This window comes from Cetorhinus maximus, chromosome 18, assembly GCF_964194155.1.
Source record: "Cetorhinus maximus chromosome 18, sCetMax3.hap1.1, whole genome shotgun sequence".
In the NCBI taxonomy this organism is placed as follows: Eukaryota; Metazoa; Chordata; class Chondrichthyes; order Lamniformes; family Cetorhinidae; genus Cetorhinus; species Cetorhinus maximus.
The window spans coordinates 14045808-14067554 of NC_135896.1; the positions used below are offsets into that span (position 1 = coordinate 14045808).

The 21747-nt window shown below is 41.9% G+C and overlaps 1 protein-coding gene across 1 annotated transcript in view; it reads right to left on the reverse strand.

Moving 5' to 3' along the window:
* Nucleotides 1–21747, reverse strand: part of LOC144692949 (latent-transforming growth factor beta-binding protein 2-like) — a 662780-nt gene that overhangs the window by 552559 nt on the left and 88474 nt on the right. Inside the window, exon 3 of the mRNA XM_078562124.1 lies at nt 17817–18090. Within this exon, the coding sequence (XP_078418250.1) occupies nt 17817–18090 (274 nt within the window). The remainder of the gene's footprint in view (nt 1–17816; nt 18091–21747) is intronic.

The following is a 21747-nucleotide window of genomic DNA, read 5'->3' on the forward strand; positions in this document are numbered from 1 at the left end:
TGGAAGGTGCTGTCTAAGATGAGTTGGTGAGTTTCTGCAATGCATCTTGTAGGTGGTACACACCGCTGCTAATGTGCGTCGTTGGTGGAGAGAGTGAATGTTTGTGGATTGGGTGCCAATCAAGCAGGCTGCTTTATCCTGGATGATGTCAAGCTTCTCGAGTGTTGTTGGAGCTGCATTCATCCAGGCAAGGGGAGAATATTCCATCACACTCCTGACTTGTAGATTATGGACAGTCTTTGGGGAGTCAGGAGGTGCAGAATTCCTAGCCTTTGCTCTATCTACTCTTGTAGCCACAGTATTTATATGGCTAGTCCAGTTCAGTTTCTGGTCAATGGTAACCCCCAGGATGTTGATAATTGATGTTGAAGAAGTTTTGATCAAATCGTTGCAATGCATCTTGTTGATGGTACAAACTGCAGACACAAGAGTTAATGGCAGCAACCAAGTCCCGACATTGGGACCAAAAGTGGTGGCTTGGCTGCTAGGGCAACAGCTGGAGTTGTAAACAAAATATTCTCAGGGCTGGCCAATTAACGGCCAACAAGCAGGGGAGCTGGCCAGAAAGGTGGCACAAGTAGGGCAAGTTCTGGCTCAGGGAACACTGATGCCATCTTTAAAAGACAGCCAGCAGTATTTGTACATGTAGCAGCCCCAGATAGAAAAGGGAGGGACTGCACAAACTGATGATATAGCCAAAGCAGGTAAAGGGTCACTCTATGATTCACTGATACCTCGCTGGAGGTGTTCCTCCAGGCTGTATGGACAAGGAGGAAAGTTCTGATCCTTCGGGACAGAATGAGGAAACTAGCTCGTCAGGAAGCCATTCAAGCGCAGGTAGCTTTGGTAGTAGGGGTAACATAGTCAGGGGGATAGACACAGTTCTATGCAGCCAAAAGTTTGAGTCTAGAAGGTGGTGTTGCCTGCCCGGTGCCAACATTCGGGACATCTGCTTAGGGCTGGAGAAGAACTTGGAGTGGGAGGGGGAAGATCCAGCTGTCGTGATCCAAATGCGTACCAATGACATAGATAAGACTAGGAAAGAGGTTATGCTTAGGGATTATGAGCAGTTATGGGCTAAATTAAATAGCAGAACCACAAAGGTGATAATCTCTGTATTAGTACCTAAACTACAAGCAAATTGGTGTTGGGTAAATAAGAGAGATGAATGTGTGGCTTAAAAGGCTGGTGTCAGAGAAATGGGCTTCAATTCATGGGGCACTGGCACCATTACTGGGGTAAGTAAGAGCTGTGCTGTTGGAATGGTCTTCACCTGAACCATGTTGGGACCAGTGTTTTGATGAGTCATACAACTAGAGCGGTAGAGGGGGCTTTTCATTCTAGCAGTACATTCTAGCCAAACAAAGAACAGGCTATTCTAGACCTGGTAATGTGTAATGAGACAGGAGTAATCAATAATCTCATAGTAAGGGAGCCTGGTGACAATGATCATAAGATTGTAGAACTTCACATCCAGTTTGAAGATGAGAAGAGTGAGTCTAAGACTAGTACTTCACCTGTGGTTAAATAAGGAAGATAAGGCTAGTATCAAATTGTACAATTCTGCAAAGATTAATGGTAGGTCAGAAGATTGGACAGATTTTAAGAACCAGCAAAGAATGATTTAAAATAATAGAGGGAGAAATTAGAGTATGGGAGAAAGCTAGCTGGAAATATAAAAACAGATAGTAAGAGTTTCTACAAGTATTTAAAGAGGAAAAGAGTGAAGAAAGTGAGCATTGGTGCTCCAGAGAGTAAATCTGAGGAATTAATAATGGGAAACAAGGAAATTGCAGAAGCGTCAAACAGGTATTTTGGTCCAGATTTCCACCATGCTGGAGAGGCTCTCCATTGTGGCAAAAATAGTGGAAATGATCAGAAATCCAAAGTCAGACTGGAGTCAGACCAGGATTCAGGATTACAGGGGCAGCTGGTCATTTAAATCGTCAGCCACCTCCAAGTGGGATTTTGGTAGCCCGGGATTGTGAAACACGGAATGTGCAGATTAGACCATGTAAGAATGGTCTAAACTTGGTGGATTAATTTGGGTAGCCAGGGTACCCCCTTTGGAGATGAACGGCACCACTTCACATATGGCCTGGACACCTTTGGGAGAGGTAACACACCCTTTAGGATTGTTAAAAGTAAACACAATTGTGCATTAAAAAGTGCATAAGATTATTGGAACTGTCAAGCTGTCACAGAATTGTCAAAGCTGTCAAAGAACTGTCAAAACTCTTTGGACCTCTCAAAATTCATTGGAACTGTCAACGTGTTCAATGGATTTAACTCTGCTGAGCTTTAAATTTTTAGAAAAAGCTGAAATTCAAAAAACTATCAGTGCTTTATATTTCATTCTGTCAGTTGACATAAGCCTGAGAGTTATCATTTTAGGATTTGTGCTGAAACTACTGATTTTAAAAACTAACATTATCACAGTGGGGTGCCTGTTAAGTAAGTGGTTTGATTGACTGGTCCAAGTGGTTATAGAATAGAAAAGTTTCTTTTCATAAGAGATTATTTGAAGGAATTTTTATGAATTGAGTAGTTTTTTAATCAATGAGAGTGTTGTTTTGTTTAAAATAGTTAGGATAATCTACAGACACATAACTTTATTTTACATCTGCATGGCTCCAGAGGTTTGCCCATAGTGGATACTAGGTGAATTGGCATGGAGGGATAAGAACTAAGAGTAGAAGGTGGGTGGGTAAGGGTTGGCATAAGTTGGCACTAAGTTGGCATAGGGGATATAAAGGCAATGGGGTTGGGTACAGGGGTATGTGTTGGCATGGGGGAATGAGGGGCCATGGGGTTGCTGGGTGGTGGCATGGGCTAGCATAAGTTGGCAATAGAGGCTGTAGAAGGCAATGGGTTTGGGTACAGGGTTTTTTTTAATTCATTCATGGGATGAAACTTCGCAGGCTGGGCCAGCATTTATTGCCCATCCCTAGTTGCCCTTAAGAAGGTGGTGGTGAGCTGCCTTCTTGAACCGCTGCAGTCCATGTGGTGTGTGTTGGCATGGCTGTATGAGGGGCCATGGGGTTGCTGGGTGTTGGCATGGGGTGGAATTCTCTTCCCCAGAGAGCAGTAGAGGCTGGATTATTGAATTTATTCAAGGCTGAGTTAGAAAAATTCTTGATAGACAAGGGAGTCAAGGCTTATGGGGGCAGACAGGAAAGTGGAATCGAGGCCACAATCAGACCAGCCATGATCTTATTGAATGGTGGAGCAGACTTAAAGGGCTGAATGGCCTACTCCTGCTCCTACGTCCTTTGTTACTATGCTCCTAGTTTTTAAGATAGACTGGAAAATAACTAGAAATTAATATACAATTCCTGTTGACTTACATTCCTTTATTATCAACATTTTGTTTTTCATCAGTAAACTTTAATTATAACCTTAACCAATGTACTATAAATAGTAGCACTGTTGTTCTGTCAATTAGATGAAGATGAGCAAATTAGTATACCAAAATAAAAATAGAAATATATTTTAACATGAATGATTTTTCCCTATCCCCCCACCTTTAGCCAAAAAATCCAACTGACAAAGCTGCACTGTATCTGCTTTATCTTAAAACATGAACAGTGCAATGTAAGAGAAAAAATACAAATTTCTTCAAACCGAAGGTGAGTAAAGGTTCAGTTTTCAGTACTAAGACCACCACACTGAGGACATGCTTCAACCAAATTTTGGCTCACATCTTAGGGCCAATTATATGAATGTGCAAGGCCTGTGGAGAGCCTCACACAATAAATCAAAACATTTCACATCAAATGGAAAATCATGAGCAACAACCGCATATTTTTTTTTATATCCATAGCTGGCGATTGAGACTGCCCATTTGTAGAATGTAAACACAAAATTGGCCTTCACACATACTGTGAAAATAAATGTTTAAGAGCTAGAGAAAGGAATAAAACTATGTTTAGGAATTTATTCAACAAATTCTTCCTCTTAGTTCCTAGCATCCTTTGTATTTGTGCTGGCATTTTCTTCTCTTTCTGCAGAGGGAAAATGGATACAGCCTACTCACTGAACTAGTTTGTCCTTTCCTGACTGGCCATTGCAGGTGAGACTATGAACAGATAATGTGTGTCAGCTGCGGCTCAGTGGTAGCATTCTGAAATCTGAATCAGAAAGTTGTGGGTCAAATACCACTCTAGAGAGTTCAGCACAAAATTTAGATATTCCAGTGCAGTACAGGGAGTGTTGCACTATCAAAAGTGCCATCTTTCAGATGAGACGGCACTGTCCATCCTCTCAGGTGGATGTGAAATGTCCTATGCCACTCTAAGAACAGTAAGATAATTTTACACTGGCTGTAAAGCGCTAGAATATCTTGAGGTTGTGAGAGGTGTTACATAAAAGTAAGTCTTTCTTTCCTTTGAAACCATTTACGCAGTTCAAAAACAGGACCAAGTATTAACAGCTCAAGGGACCTTAAAAAGGAGGAATCTAGTGCAATTAATGCAAGCAAATGGAGAAAATAATGAGAATTAGTTCAATTCTCCATGAGCTAATTATTTCCATTCCAAGGTATTAAAACAGATAGGAGAGAAAATGTCAAATGCATTAGTTATAATTGTACAAAGCTCTCTCGATTCAAGAAACCTCAGAGTTTTGAAAGAAATATGAGAAGAAGTTGCAGATGTAGTAATAATAATTTCCCACAGGTCTCAAGATTCAGCAATTGTGCTGTTTGATTGGAAAATTGCAATTGTTAAGAAAGCTTGAAGAGAAACTAAGTAACTACAGGCTAGATGGTTAAACATCAGTTGGGAGTAAGTTACTGGAATCTATCATCAGATACAGTCCCAGCCCACTGTGTATGGGTTGATCAAAAGGAGTCAGCATGAATTTGTAAGAGGTGTGTCTTGTCTGATTAATCTAGTTGAACTTTTAGAGCAGATCACTAGCAACAGTGCCTCAGAGAGTGCTCATGGAGGCTGTCTACTTGGATTTTCAAAGGGAATGTATGGTTCCACTAAAAAATTATTAGAAAAAAGTACACAGATTAATGACCATTTGAGAGATTGCACCACTGCCAACCTCTTTCATTCTGCACTGGAATACCAGCCTCAGCTCAAACTTTGTCTGAGGTTTGAATTTGCAATCCCAGTCTATAGACGACTACTGAGAAAACTATCAATGGAGTAACACTAATACTTCTTATAAATTAAAAGGTGGTTGCCTAGAACACTACAGCATTTTGCTTCTAATTTGAATAGCTTCATCCATATTCAAATTTTACTCTCTACAAGATTGAGTTTTGGTCAGGTCAGTGGTGGGAAAGGAAAAACTCTGATTCAAACATTGAAAGGGACCCTTGATCATCAGCTACAGATATCAAATCGTGCAAATGCTATCCATGATTGTCTACTAATGTGGATAGAAAATGGTTGGCAGCATTCATGTAATGTATGGATTGTGTGGCCAATGAGTAAAGGATCCTGCTGCTTATGTGCATTTATAAAATTTGCCCTATAGTGTGAGCCAAAACTTCACTAAGCAATGTAACTTTTTCAGCTGATGCCCAGGATGCTGCTATCCATTTACCATTCAACCAATCTGTCTATGGGGAATAGTGTGGAAGAGGAGAGGAATATGATTACAATAGTAACTCTTTCAAGTGGACAGGGACTGCATCATTATCTGAGGAGTTGTGAGTGGAACCGAACACTGTACAGTGAACATCCCCACTTCTGATCTTATGATGGAGGAAAGGTCATTGATGAAGCAGCTGAAGATGGTTGGGCCTAGGACACTACTGTCAGAAACTCCTGCAGCAATGTCCTGGGACTGAGGTGATTGGTGTGCAACAACTACAACGATCTTCCATTATGTTACATATGACTCCAACCAGAGGAGAACTTTCCCCCTGATTCGTATTGACTTCAACTTTGCTCAGGCTCCTTGATGCCACATTTGCTCAAATGCTGCCTTGATCACTCTCACCTCACCTCTTGAGATTGGTTCTTTTGTTCATGTTTAGACTAAGGCTTACAATGAAGCCTGCAGCCAAATGATCCTGTTGGAACCCAAACTGAAGCATTTATGCTTCTCTATTTAAAACTCAGAAGAGGGAAAGCATTGCGGGTACGTAGTGTCACCAAACTAAAGTGGAATCTGGACAGATTTTGGTGGAAAGAAGGTGTGAAAGCAATGAGTTACAATGGTGAATTATACATGCAAATGCACTTTGCTTGGAGTTTTGCTCAATGGGAGCACCATGATTTAGATGAGTTCAATTCATACCTGATTTGAAAACTAACCTCCAGTGAAAAATTTACCTTGTAGTTGATAGTGTATTCCTTTGCAAACATCTCTTTCTGTGCATCAGATTAGCACAGGTGACTGGAAAGCCTATACATTGAATCTAATATTTCATGCTAAATAAATTCAAACCAAATGGAATAAATAACAATTCTTATTAAAGAAAAGATGTTTCTAGAAACTGGAAAATGTTGCACCAGTATTGTTACATAAATACTGTATTTTGTACAAGCGTAGTTCACTTCTGTTTTGCAGTTCAAATTTCAAAAATCCCAGTTCCTCAAATGTCAGCACCAGAAAAGACTCCACATTGAGTCCTTCCATCTCCAATCACTAACAGAAATACCCCATCACATGAAAAGATGTACTTTGCTGAACTAAATCCTACCTCACTTCACCTGATTAATGAAATGAATATCACAAACCATAGTGGGGTGATTACATAACGTGGAAATGTTAGACACATACACAGCAGTAAATTCCTTTAATTACTATCCATGTGGCATTGTCCAATAAACAACAGTTTAATTTACTGCCTTTAGCAAGTTATGTCATTTGACAGAAATAATCTCAAAAGGATGGTTGAACATAATTGATTTTAATCACAAACCAGAAAGGATATTGCCCTCTAACTGCCAGAGCTAAGGATTCCAAAAATTTTCAACACTGGAATCTTTAAAGTCAGACACCTGCCCAGCGTAAGATCAACTTTCCAGATTCACAGGCAGCTGCACTCTCACAAAAGTCTTCAGGTTTAAAAAGTTCAATCATGCTTATGGTGCACATCCTTCTACCATAAATTTGTACAATAGGTGGCTAAAGTTTCTGTTTGTTGTCTTTTCTACATAATAGAAAGATTTCCTAGCCTTTAGCCGTCTTCCACACATGGTAGACTTGGCTTCAAACCCGTTTTCTTCCGTGTTTCCTCTTTTGACTGGCATTGGGCAGCAGGCATGAATTGAATATTACTATTTACCTATATTTGAGTGAATGAACTTTAAAAGTAATAGTTGGCCATGAAGTGCTATAGAATGTCCTGAATATCACTGACCTCTATGTTTCACAATGGCTGATTTTTCAGTGTGAAACAGGCTTTTTTGAATACTTTTCAAAGCTATGACTACAAGATTCTGATAAGCACATTGTGGACTGGTGGCCTGTGCAAAAGGTTGATTTTCAGTTTGTTCAAAATGCTGTATTTTTATAGCCATGCCTCAGTGCTGATTAGTTCTCTAAAGTCCATGAGCAGCAAGTATTTTGGATTACTTGGAGGACGTATTATTTGCTGTTGATTAGCTGCTTCACATGAACAATTCCTCCATTAAGGGATTGAATCGAGGAGATCTATTAAATTAGTCACAACATTCTTAATATTAGAGGAGTGAAAGTACATTCATTGGTTGTAGGAAACCTATTCTTCAGAAACCACATCCATGCACTTAATTGTGAAAAATAAACATATTATTGGTGGTAGATGCCAACAATACACCCACCAGAGTCACAGGGTCAGTGAGGGATATAGATGAGTGAGGAAGTGATGGGGGTCGCTGGAAGACAGGTGGGGGGTGTCAGGGGCAAGAGCAGACGGGTATCTCTCAGCAGATCCCCCTTCCCAATGTCAGATCCTTTGGTCAGACACTGTGTCCGATGACAAGGGACCATCCCCCACCCTCCATCCTGGGCGCCCGCAAACACACTTGGGTTTGCTTTTCAGGCTTCACACATGACAACTGCGCTGATACCCTCCCCGCTGCTGGTTGAATACCAGTGTTAATTGCCCATTTAAGGGCCTCATCCATGAGCCTTCCCACCTTGGACTTAATTGGGGCATTGATGGGACAGCAGCAGAATCCCCACCTGGTACCCTCCCACCCGATTAAATGTCGCCTGTCATCAAGCTGTCCTCGGGGGAGGGCATTAAACTCCACTCATTATGTGGCTGGGTTTGGCATTTTTCAATTAAAGACGTAGCTGTGAGTATTCATCGCCTACTATCTTAATTAATATATCTCCTGTAGCATTGTCATATTACATCACAAATGCAGTTTAAGGACAAGAAGATTATATCATGTAAGACACATTGGCCCTGAAATTCCATGCCGCTAATTATGCTTGAACTTGTGCCTGCCGATTATTGAAAGCACTGATCCCACTCTAATTTGTGGGATCAGCTCAGCTACAGGTCCTCTGTCACCTTCAGGGAGGCAGAGACAGCAGAGACATCTTGATCCAACGCTCTTTCAGCTAGGCGGCCAAAGATCCGCTCCCATCTCATGCCAGGGCTGTCGCCTCCATCCAGGATGTCTGAAATGCCCCGGTCATGTGAACCCAAAGTCCACTCAGTGCCTGTGCAATAAAGTTTAGAGCTACTCACATCCAGTATTACATACTCGTGAACCCTGCACCAAAAATAAAAGGTGAAGCATACTCAGACCATCACAATAAAAGCAAATTTAACGTTATTGTCACATTCAAATCACATTGACGTGGCCATTACTGGTGTTGATGTCCACACCAGTAGACATATAAACCAACCATAACTGAACAGAAGATCACCCAAGAACAGTCCCTCTTGTGCTTATGGTGCCTTAAACCTACGTTTGCAATTGCTGCGTCTTGGTTCAACCCCGCCTTGATGACAGCGGTATTGGAGACAGCCTGCTGACTCTGGTGTCTTGTTGGCCTTGATGACTTGGGCAGTTGTCCTCTGGCCAGTGGAGCCTGTGTTGCCCCCGCCTGGGAGGCAGCAGCCAGTGCCACGTCTGGCATCTCCCCAGTCATCGCAGCCTCACCACTGGCAGAGGGGCGGGGGAGCTGCTGCCATCATCCAGAGTGCTCTGAGAGGAGCCTGCAGAGACAACAAGCAGGTTGTGTGCCAACGTGAGGTCGCTCTGGACCTCCCCGCTTGCCATTGATGGACTGGCAGCTAGCTGGGATACTGGGTGTCTCATCCATCTCCCACACTGGCACTGACCACCTGAGGTCATTGCTTGTGTGAGGGCTTGCAGGTCCGAGCGCAACTCCAGGAACCTTGATTCTTTCCCTGGAGCTGCCTCTCCATGAGAGTCACCGCTCTCTCAATTGAGGAGGCAGTGCGCTCGGCCACGGGGGTCAACACAGTGCTGATGCTCCGCATGCACTGCTCCATGACAGGGACCATGGCATGCATACCCTCATGGATCTCCGCCAGATCCTCCTGCACATCTCGCTGAACATCAACATCTACCGCCTAATGGATGACTCAAGGCTCATCATCTGCCTTTGACCCAGCATCGTCTGGGTCTCCAGCAGTCCTCTGACTGCCAGTGCCCTGGGCACTCTGTGCCTCTGCCTGCAACTCAAACTAATGTGAAGTGCTCTCACATATGTGCACCGACAATGTAGCCGAAGATCTAACACCCACCAAGGTGCTGGTATCTGCCCTGGTGCCTGGTTCAGAGTGCAGGTGTGACGCAGGAGCAAATAAAGCCCGGCGATCCACTGGCGTCAGGGGTGGCCCCTCTGGGTCCTGAGAATGAGTGTGTGCTAGCAAATCTAAAGGGAGAACAAGGAGATGTCATTAGTTAAAGTCATCACTCTGTCACTGTGCATGCCAGGCATCCTGGTGAGACAATAGAGATCTGCATCATGGTACCACCGTCTTTCAATGATCAACGGGGACTCCAGGTTTGAGGCTCCCATCAGTTAAGAGACTACACAAGAGTGTTTGCACAATCCGAAACGCTCACCTTTGTGCACTACACTCTTACCTTCGTCTGACACCCCCGCCTCTCCACAACCAGTTGCACGGGGAGCATGCTGGCTCTCCAGTTCCAAGGCGTTGTGCTCGAACCTGGTCAGCAGCAGCAGGTTGGGCAGGCCTTCGCCTGTCCCTGACCTCTTCAATTGGTTATGGCTCATCTTCTCCAGGACAAAGCAGCATTGATTAGTCCACTCTCTACCTGCAGTGCCATTGCAGCCTGGTCGACCCCACCTGAGGAACACCTTGCAGGGCACATTCGAGTCTTGGCCCTCAAGCTGCAAGGCAATACGTCTAAGCTGCCAGGGCTCACCCCCTTGGCCAGCCCTGGTGTCATTGATAGTTGGCACTCAGACTCTAACACCCCTAGGATCCACAGGGGGACGGCCAACCCTTAACACTTCACCACACTGATCCATGCCAACATGGTACTCACCCTTCCTAAGCACAGGAGGTTATTGAACTTCTTGCAGGGCTACACCCATGTGCGCCTCACAATGTCATGGCTGCAGACCTTTGCTGCCACCTCTTCCTCCCAAGCTCTTTTTGTTAAGTGCGGTGACCTCTTCCTTCCATCTCCTCCAGGAGGACCGCAGGGCACTCGTCCGAAAAGCGGGGGGCTGAGTGCCCAACCGACCTGCCCACCCGCCTCGCGTCTCAAGCCGCTGCTGGACCCAAAGTACCGTCTCCGCAACGCAAGCTATATGCTTCTTTGCCAGCAGCTTTCAAGGGGCTGTCTGTGCCATTTTTAAACTGGGTGCCGGGTTGCCATTGGACCCACCGGCCGACAGGCACCTGCCTCCGCCTGGCCCTTCCTGACCACTGGGAAGCCGCATTTCATGCTGAGCAGGCTGTAATTGGCCAGCCAGCGTGAAATCACAGTTGTGAGCCACCATCAGGGTCGGGAGCCTGTTTTTCGGCCACTCCTGGGCCCGTCGGCCATGCCTGACCACCACACTGAAAATTCAGCCCCTAGATTTGGAGAAGATTCCATTTGATTGGAAAATAGCGAATGTAACTCCTTTACTCTAAAAAGGGAGGGAAACAGGAAGCAGGAAACTACAAGGCAGTTAGCTTAACATCTGTCATAGGGAAAACGTTAGAAGCTATTATTGAAGATGTTATAGCAGGGAATTTGGAAAATTCAAGGTAATCAGGCAGAGTTAACATGGTTTTGTGAAAGGGAAATTATGCTTAACCCATTTATTGGAGTTCTTTGAATAAGTAACATGTGCTGTGGAATAAGGGGAACCAGTGGCTGTACTGCACTTCAATTTCCAGAAGGCATTTGATAAGGTGCCACATCAAAGGTTATTGAAGAAAATAAAAGCTCACGGTATAACGGGCAGCATACTGGCATGGATAGAAGATTGGCAACCTAACAGGAAGCAAAGAGTAGGCATAAATGGGTCATTTTCTGGTTGGCAAAATGTAACGAGTGGTGTGCTACAGGGATCAGTGCTGGGGCCTCAACTTTTTATGATTTATGTAAATGACCTGGACGAAGGGACAGACAGTATGTTTGCTAAATTTGCTGATGACACAAAGTAAACTGTGAAGACGACATAAGGAGGCTACAAAGGGATATAGATAGGTGAAGTGAGTTGGCAAAGACCTGGCAAATGGAGTATAAAGTGGGAAAATGTGACATTGCCCATTTTGGCAGGAAGAATAACAAAGAACCATATCATCTAAATGGTGAGATTGCAGAGCTCTTAGATGCAGAGGGATCTGGGTGTCCTAGTGCATGAATCGCAAAAGGTTAGTATGCAGGTACAACAAGTAATTAGAAAAGCTAATAGAATGTTATTGCTTATTGTGAAGGGAATTGAATATAAAAGTAGAAAGGTTATGCTTCAGCTATACAGGGCTTGGTGAGATCGCATCTAGAGTACTGCCTACAGTACTGCTCTCATTTAAGGAAGGATGTAAATGCATTGGAAGCAGTTCAGGGAAGGTTTATTAAACTAGTACCTGGAATGGGAGGGTGGTCTTATGAGGAAAGGCTAGACAGGTAAGGCTTGGGTGGGCCTTAACTGGCCTGCCAGCGTGAAATCACGGTCCAGCATCGATCGTGGGTGGCGGTCGACTTCCTGACTGCACCCCCCACCCCCATCCCGGCCCCGCCAAGCCCGCCAAGGGAAAAATCCCCCCCATAATCTTATTGAATGGCAGAGCAATCTTCAGGGGCAGAGTGGCCTACTCCTCTTAACTCATATATTCGCGTATTTCACTATAGCACTAAAAGTTTCACCACAGGTTGTGCTCTTATATTCCAGGTTAGCAGGGCCATAACAAGGCAAACCAGCTGCGGAGCTATATTTTTAGAAAGGTAGAATTGAAAAGTAGGAAAGTTATGTTAATCCTGCATCGAATCTTGGTTGGACCACACACTGGTCACTGTATTATAAAAGGGTAATACAGAGACACTGGAGAGGGTGCAGAGAGGATTTACAAGTATGATACCAGAAATGGAAAGGTATACATATTAGGAAAGGGTAAACAGGCTAGGTCTCTTTTCCCTTGAAAAATGAAGGCTGAAGGGGTGATCTCATACATTAAAATTCCAAAAGGTTTTGATAGAGTGGATACAGAGCGAGTGTTTCCTCTTGTGGACAAGAGCATAACTAGAGGTCATCAATACAAGATAGTCACCAAGGAATCCAATAGAAAATTCAGAAGAAAGTTGTTTACCCAAAGAGTGATGAGAATGTGAAACTTGCTACCACAAAACATGGTTCAAGCGAATAGTATTTAAGAGGAAGCTAGACAAAGATATGAGGAAGAGAAGGAAATAGACAGTTACAATGATAGGTTTTGATGAGAAGAAATGGGAGGAGGCTCGACTGGAGCATAAACACTGACATAGACTGGTTAAGCCAAATGGTCTGTTCCTCTAATCCTATTTGGTATTTGTCAGGATACCCAAACCCACCTTTCGTAAAGATGTTTGGTGCCAACAGAAAGATGACTCTGGAGAAGTTAACAGCATGGGCTGCATTTTAATGGAAAATAAATGGCAGGTTTGAGTCAAGTGTGTGGGGTTACATTGTCGGAAACCTTTCGACTGACTTAAACGCACCTTCAACACACCCATTTCCGCAGTTAACTGAAGCCGGAAAGTGAACTAGTGACCAACACAACCCAAGGAAACTAGTTGCAACAAATATGATAGTGAGGCTGCTACTTTAACTGCTTTCAGCTGGATTCCCTGAGCATGAGGTAACTTGGCAGCTTCCAAGGTGAGAGATTGGTGGATTCAGGAGGGAAACATCTTCCGCTTACCTCCAGGATCCAGGTGCTTGCCAGAGAAGCTTCTGCAATCAGCACCGGCCAACCAGAGATTCAGTGGAGGTTCCAGTAGGCAGGTCAAAGATTTGGGAAGTGGCATATTTCTTTGTATCCCCTAGGTCATTGGAAGTACTCCATTAGCAGGTAGAAGGCTCCAATCTCCGAGGCCCAAAATACAGTTGGCATTTTCTTAGACTATTTGCATGGTCAGGGAGAGAAAAGATGTAGATAAGCACCACATTATGGTTGCAACGTGCCGACCCCATGCCCATTGAGCAAACACAGATGAAATTCTACTTAATACACTTTTGATCTTCTATAAGTTTCTTAACTTTTCTCCTAAAGGCACTAACTCATGCCGCAATACATTTCTACAGGGCGAGGTGCCCTCTAGTACCTCATCATAATGGCATTTTTCAAATATAAGCCTAAGCTATCTATTGTGGCATCACAGTTAAGCCTGCATCTGTCCTCACTCTCCAGCAAATGTTAGTGAAGAAATATCAAGAGTAGACACCCTGGCCTTTTATTCACTGCCTTAGCTCAGAGGCAAATCGTGCTGCTGACAAATGAAATAACTCAACAAAGAATGGGAATTAAGCCTGAAATCTTTACACCTGCACGACTGAGTTACACATTCTTTCAACCAATTGAGCCTTGGAATAACATAATTTACCAATCTCCCCATGTGCTGCACCATCTTTGACACAGCATACCTCAGATGGCACTACCTTTAAAGCAGAAACTGGCATCAGACTAGTATTTGCAGCAAAATCAACAGTGACTTTTTATATATCAGGTGGGTAGGACTTCCACCAAGGTAAACGTGATCAGAAAGTTAGGTCATAGAGCACATCCTCTCCTGCTCTGTAGCACAGCATTGCAGTGTGTAATTTTATTCCCCAAGACACACTATGCAAAGAGAAAACAATGTTGCCTCCTGGCATTTGAAGTTTATTTGCAAACCCCTTTCCCTTCAGTGTGGTGTGATGTTGGGTCATTTTGGGTCAATATAAAAGTTTATTGTGACATTTTGTGTCCTTTAAAATACTCCTCAATGCAAATAAGATGTACATTACAGCAAGACAAATTAGCACCATCGAATAGTGCCCAACCCCAGAGGGCAAAATCTCTGTACCCTTTAGTTCTCTCTGTATAAGGAACTTTGCCTGCAGGATGGGATGTTGGAGTGTTCCACATTAGTCACCTTAGAGCATCAAATTTAGTTAAGTTTATTTATTTGCAATGGTTTATATTCCACAAACTGTAAATCATATATCAGGGGCTGTGTACAGTTGTTATTAGTTTGAATTATGGTTTAATAGTTACGCTGACAAGAAAGAACATTGAAGTAGCAATCTCTTCACATAAAACTAGAAGTGTTAAGAGGGCAACCCTCTCTACAGGCACCATGGGCTCATAAAATAACAGGAATATACAGGTGAAAAAGAAAAAGATACACAAGGTATAAACATGAATCTAAAGTTAGATGATGCAGTAGCCCAGTAACTGACCCTCTTTATTGATTCAAGTTGAGTTGATGCTGCATGAGATTGCTGTAAGAAGAGTTGCCTCTGTGCTATGATTTACATGAATTGACAAAAAGGCTCTTGAGAATGCAAGTGCTAAGAGAAAAAAACAAATAGAAAATAATTTTCTGGCTTTGTGGTCCCAGTGAGGTGCATCCCACTAGAACGGTATATTGCAATTTCAGGTTCTCACTACATAATTTTAAGACCATTTGAATTAACAGTCAAAAAATTGCATGCAGTGTACAGCTTAATTTCTAATATATGCTGCCAGTGGAATGGTTCCCTGCTGGCAGTATGGCCTCATCAAATTACCCCTTATGCATTTGCAAGCTATCATATGGCAAGATAATGCATTCAATACCCATATAAAGAGACTTTTTCAATTTTCGAGCATTTGAACTGAAAGGCTAAGGCATAAACATAAGGCAAATAAAAGCTGAAGTAAAATGTACATATAGTCAACACCAAGAGAGATTTGAAACTCTTCTACTTTATTTGAATTATCCTTGTACCAGAAAACAACTGGCAGAAAATAATTCAGAGTTACAAAATAATATACTTACACTTCCAGCTTCAGATAATTCCTCACTCGCCATTTTTGTGTCTGCTTGAAATTGATACTCCTTATTTAATATCTACTGTAAATAGCAGACCATTTGAATAACATTGATATGATTTACTCCATTGTGATAAAATGTAATTGTAGAGTTCCATAGTGTTTAAGTAAAACTAAACATTTTATTGGAAGAAAGATGCAAAGCTTCAACAAGAATCAGCTGCTTTTAATACAGCTTTTTAAACTCTCAAAACTACAACTCCAGATGCTAACCCACACTACGGTATTCTAAACTATAGTGCCAAGTCCTTACTGCAAAATGCTTTGGCTGGGATTTCCGGCTCACACATTACCAACTGTTCAGCAAAACGAAGGTAAGCTGGACTGGAAAAGTGACAAGGATATACTCCACCACATCTACACATGTTTTATTTCCTTCTAATTTCCCTGTAAAATTCCTAAACTTTAAAGGTCAATTGAGGTCAGGGGTCCACTTGTCCGGCAGGCAAGCCAGCCTGTCATGCCAGAGGTGCATTCCAATTATGTGGAAGGGAAAATTTGGATCATAATTTCAAGATATAGTTCCAATTCTTGGCATTGACACATACATTATGTAAAATGGAAGCATAAACTCTTCACACCAGAAACATTTACCATTCTCAAATGAAAATTATATCTTTAGTAACTTGGATTTTCTACTCATTCTTGTTTTGAGGCAGCCAAGTGCAGAAACCCAGGGAAAGTTCTGTCCCACAGGAATTGTGCTGGGTTTTGCTCAAACATTTTTCCACTGCATGGAGCTAGCAGTGGTATGAATGCCTACCTCAAAATTGGAAGGTACTTCATTTTAATATACATTTAGAAGTATTCCATTCAGAAAGCCATTTCCCATAGTTCTGATGTGCAAGGTTCTTAACGATAAGGAATGCTCATTTTAAAATGGTTGTTAGGCGGCTTGTATATCCTGGAAGATTTTCACCTGTTTCCTTACATTTTTTATTTGCTTTTTTTCCCTCTTAGCACTTGCAGTCTGAAGAGCCTTTTTGATAATTCACGTAAATTATAACAGAGAGCAACCCTCCTTCCAACAATGACGTGTAGTATCATCTTAGCTTCAGCAATCATTAAACGAGGGTCAATTACTGGGCTATCCTGCTCTTGGCTTCAGACTCACATTTGCACCTTGGATTTCCTCTTATCTAAGTTACCTGTCTTAGTTACCTGTCCCTTCAACCTTAGGCTGCAATGCTTTGTTCAGGCTCTCGATACATGTTCGTAATTCTTATTCCCCTATTGTGACATTCTCCTTTAATTGTCTATATCCTTTTAAATTTGGAAAATGTGCAACATTGTTCCCATACCAATTGTTTGTTCTTTAAACCTGTTCAAATGTGATTAAAGAAAGTGGAGTGTAAACAATCCATTTCTATATCAGTCGGTCTCAAACATTCTGGTGCTAATAAATGCCAATGAAAGAAAATGTGTGCTAGTATCTCAAAATGAAGCACAATGTCAGCCTATAGCTTCAAACATCTTATACTGTAACTCAAAACAGTTTCAGAATTTGACACTAAAACACTCAAACTGCATCTTCAACTTCAAGCGCTAACATCTCCAACTCCAAACTTCAACTCCAAACACCTCCCATCCAGGCATAAAACTGGCATGAAGGTTTGGACATCCATTATGGAAACCAACTGATTTTCAATTTCATTGAAATCAAAAAAAAAATTCAGCAATTTCTGAAATGAATCCAATCATGGCACTTATTGTATTATTGTAGAAATAAAATACTAATTAACAACTATTATTAATAACTGTACCTCAGAAAGATAAATCAAAAATTAAATTTATTAAACGGAAGAGATGTTTTACTTTCAATTTTTCAGTTATTTTCCACAATAGCAGCCCACAATACCATGCAAATAACAAGAACCTAGAAATAATAGTTTGTTAGTTGACAGGTGTTTAAAGTGTTTGTAGGGCTTTTCTTTGTCCACTATTTTGACAAAGGCATTGCTTGGTTTATTTTGGAAGCAGACAATGGAATGTCATTTGAACCAGTGAATATTACTAACAATAATATTTGATTTATGAAATGCAACTAGAGTTGAGAAAATGGCTATGCCAAGCTTTCCCTTCAACAGAAAGCATGGAGTCCATCTCATTGTAGCCTTTCACTTTGTGGTCAAGGCTGGAATTGAGTAAACTGCCAAAACTCAGAGTCAGCTGTGTATTTATCATACTAGGAAACAAATATTCTATCAGGCAACTCTTAATTTGGTAAAGAAGGCTAGATCGCCAATGAAAATGACATAAATCACAAAATTAATTACCTAAATACTGCATATTAATATAACAATGATGTGAAAGCTGTTATGCAAAACACCAATGGAACAGAATAAATCAAACAGTTACTTACACAAAACTTTGACCTACTGATGAAGCCTTACGTCTAGCTGAAGCTTCATTTGTACTTTTTGTATTGTTTTTTGCACTGCTTTCAATCCTCTGGAATGTATTTGAATGCAAAGCAGATGACCGGGATGAGAAGGATCTTGATGAGAAAGCACGGGGAATGTATGGTTGTTCTGGAGCAATTTCTTCACACCTAGAACCCTGGAACCCTGACCGGCAAACACAGAGCTGAGGTCTTGAACATGAGCCTCTGTTTTGGCATGGTGGATCACAAACGGCTGTTGAGAAATATCAAATTAGAAAAAATCATTATATAATAGAGCTTTCCAAATATAAGTTTTTTTTTTAATTTGTGAAAAGCACTCAAATTAAAAGGAGAAATTCTTCCTCTCTTTGACAGCTGTTAGCAAATTGAATATTAGTTCTTTTTGCCGATACACAAGTGATATTCAGATGATTATTAGAGGATGTCTTTGCTTTCAAAGTCATTTCAAAATTAGACTTTACCCAGTCTGGCCAATATGTGACTCCAGACCCATAGAAATGTGCTTGACAGGCTTCATTTGAATCATGCTGGGACCAGTGTCCTGGCAAATTGAATAACTAGGGTTGTAGATAGGACTTTAAACTCATTAGTGGGGGAGGGTTCAATTGAAGGGAAGTTCAAAAAGTCAAAAAGAAATGAGGCAGCAAAGGTGCACAGTAGTGAAGAGTCAAATGATAATCAAAGCGTGAAAAGAAGGGGCAGAAAATATAAGCAGAGCAGTGCAGCAGAAATCAGAACCGGAATGAGCAATAATGGTAAAAAGTCAAAGTTTAAGGCTCTTTATCTGAATACACGCAGCATGTGTAAGAAGACAGAATATGACTTGATAGTTATTACAGAGACGTGGCTGCAGGGTGACCAAGACAGGGAACTCAATATTCAAGGGTATTCAACGTTCTGGAAAAATAGGCAAAAAAGGAAAAGGAGGTGGGGTAGCTTTGTTAATAAAGGAAGGTATCAGTGCAGTGGTGAGCAGTGATATAGGTGCAAAAGGTCATGATGTGGAATCAGTTCGGGTGGAAATAAGGAATAGCAAGGGGAAGAAGTCATGGGTGGGAGTCGTCTATAGGCCCACGAAGAGTTGCCTCACTATAAGACAAAGTATAAACCAGGAAATAATGGAGGCATGTAAAAAGGGCGCTACAATTGTCATGGGTGATTTTAATCTGCATATTGACTAGACAAATCAGATTGGCAGCGGTAGGGGTAACATGGAAGATGAATTTGCAGAGTGCATCAGGGATTGTTTCTCAGAGCAATACATTGCAGACCCTACCCAGGGACAGGCTATTTTAGATCTAGTAATGTGTAATGAGGTGGGATTAATAAGAGGTATTGCAGTTAAGGATCCTCTAGGGGGTAGCGATCATAACATGGTAGAATTTCAAATTCAGTTTGAGGGCGAGCATCTTGGTCTCAAACCAGTGTCCTCAACTTAAATGAGGGCAATTACAGGGGTATGAAGAAAGAGTTGTCTAAAGTGGGCTGGGAAAATAGACTAAGGGGACGGTCAGTAGATGAGCAATGGCAGACATTTAAAGCAGATATTTCATAACACTCAGCGAAAGTTTATCCTGGTCAAAAAGGACTCGATGAGAAGGATGAACTACCAGTGATTAACAAAGGTGGTCAAGGAGAGTATCCAATCAAAAACTAAGGCATACAAAGCAGCGAAAACTAGTGGTAGGCCAGAGAATTGGGAATTTATTTTAGGAACTAGCAGCGGATGACTAAAAAGCTAATAAAGAAGGAGAAAATTCATTAAGAAAGTAAATTGGCAAGAAATATAAAAACAAAGAGCAAGAGCTTCTGCGAGTATTTAAAAGGAAGAGAGTGGCTAAAGTGAGTGTGGGACCCTTGGAGGATGCGACTGGAGAATTGATAACGGGGAAAACAGGAAATGGCAGATAATTTAAACCAATATTTTGCATTGGTCTTCACGGTGGAGGACGCTATAAACATCGCAAAGATATCAGATAAGCAAGGAGTTAATGGGAGGAAAGATTTTGTAATAGTATCTATAATGAGGGACAAAGTACTTGACAAATTCATGGGCTAAATGCAGACAAGTCACCAGGACCTGATGGCCTGCGTCCAAGGATTTTAAAGGAAGTGGCTGCAGAGATAGTGGAGGCATTGGTCGAAATATTCCAGACCTCACTGAATTCCGGGAGGGTCCCAGCGGATTGGAAAACCACTAATGTGATGCCCTTCTTCAAGAAGGGAGGGAGACAAAAAGAAGGAAACTATAGGCCAGTCAGCCTAACATCTGTCATTGGGAAAATTCTAGAACCCATTATTAAGAAAGAAATAGCAGGACATTTAGAAAAGCTTAACGCAATCAAACAGGGCCAACATGGTTTTGTGAAAGGGAAGTCATGTTTGATAAACCTGCTAGAGTTCTTTGAGGATATAACAAGCAGAGTTGATAAAGGGGAACCGGTAGATGTAGTGCATTTGGATTTCCAGAAGGCATTCGATAAGGTGCCACATGAAAAGGTTTTGCACGAGATAAGGAGCTCATGGTATTGGGGGTAATGTATTAGCATGGATTGAGGACTGGTTAACACACAGAAGACAGAGTTGGGATTAATGGATATTTTGCAGGTTGGAAAGACGTGGAGTGCCACAAGGATCAGTCATAGGGCCTCAATTATTTACTATCTATATTAATGACTTGGAGGAGGGGGCAGAGTGTAATGTATCCAAATTTGCTGATGATGCAAAAATAGGTGGGAGGGCATGTTGTGATGGGGACATAAGGAATCTGCAGGGGGATATAAGATAGGTTGAGCGAGTGGGCAAAAACTTGGCAGATGTTTAATGTAGGAAATGCAGTTTAGTGTAGGAAAATGTGAAGTCATGCACTTTGGCAGGAAGAATCAAAAGGCAAGCTATTATTTAAATAGAGAGAGACTCCAAAAAAGTGCAGCACAGAGTGATCTAGGTTTTCTTGTGCTTGAAACACAAAAAGTTAGCATGTAGGTGCAGCAAGTAATTAAAAAGGCAATTGGAATTTTGGCCTGTATTGCATGGGGGTTGGAGTTTAAAAACAGGGAAGTCTTATTACAACTGTACACGTTGCTAGTGAGGCCGCACCTGGAGTACTGTTTTGGTCCCCGTATTTAAGAAAGGATATACTGGCATTGAAAGAGTTCTAAAAAGGTTCACTAGGCTGATTCCTGGGATGAAGGGATTGACTTATCAAGAATGGCTAAACAGGTTAGGCATTTATTCATTAGAGTTTAGAAGAATGAGGGGTGATCTTATTGAAACTTACAAGGTTGTGAGGGGGCTTGACAGGGTAGATGTTTCCACTAGTGGGGGAATCTTGAACTAGGGGACATAGTTACAGGATAAAGGGGATACTCATTTAAAACTGAGATGCGAAGGAATTTCTTCTCTCAGAGGGTAGTGAATGTCTGGAATTCTCTACCCCAGAGAGTTGTGGAGGCTAGATCACTGAAAGTATTTAAAGAGGAGGTAGATAGATTTTTGAAATATAAGGGACTTGAGAGCTAGGAGGAGCTGCCACGAAAGAGGAGTTGAAGCCTGGGGAAGATAAGCCATGATCTTATTGAATGGTGGGGCAGGCTTGAGGGGCCAAATGGCCTACTCCTGTTCCTATTTCTTATGTTCTTATGACTCTTAACTGCAATGGTCGAGCAAGATCGTATTTATGACAGGTGTAGGCTGCAATTCAGAAGTTTCCATTTTCGCCTTAGAGTCGGAAGTTCTGTGCTCGTATCAGGCCCCAGAGATAAACACCTAGCTTGCAAGCGCAGTACTGGAGGGGTGCTGCAATATCAGAGGTGCTGTCTTTCATTAAACCAAGGTATTATGTTGTATTCCTATTTCTTAACCGTCCTTGCTCCATTGCTGCCACTTA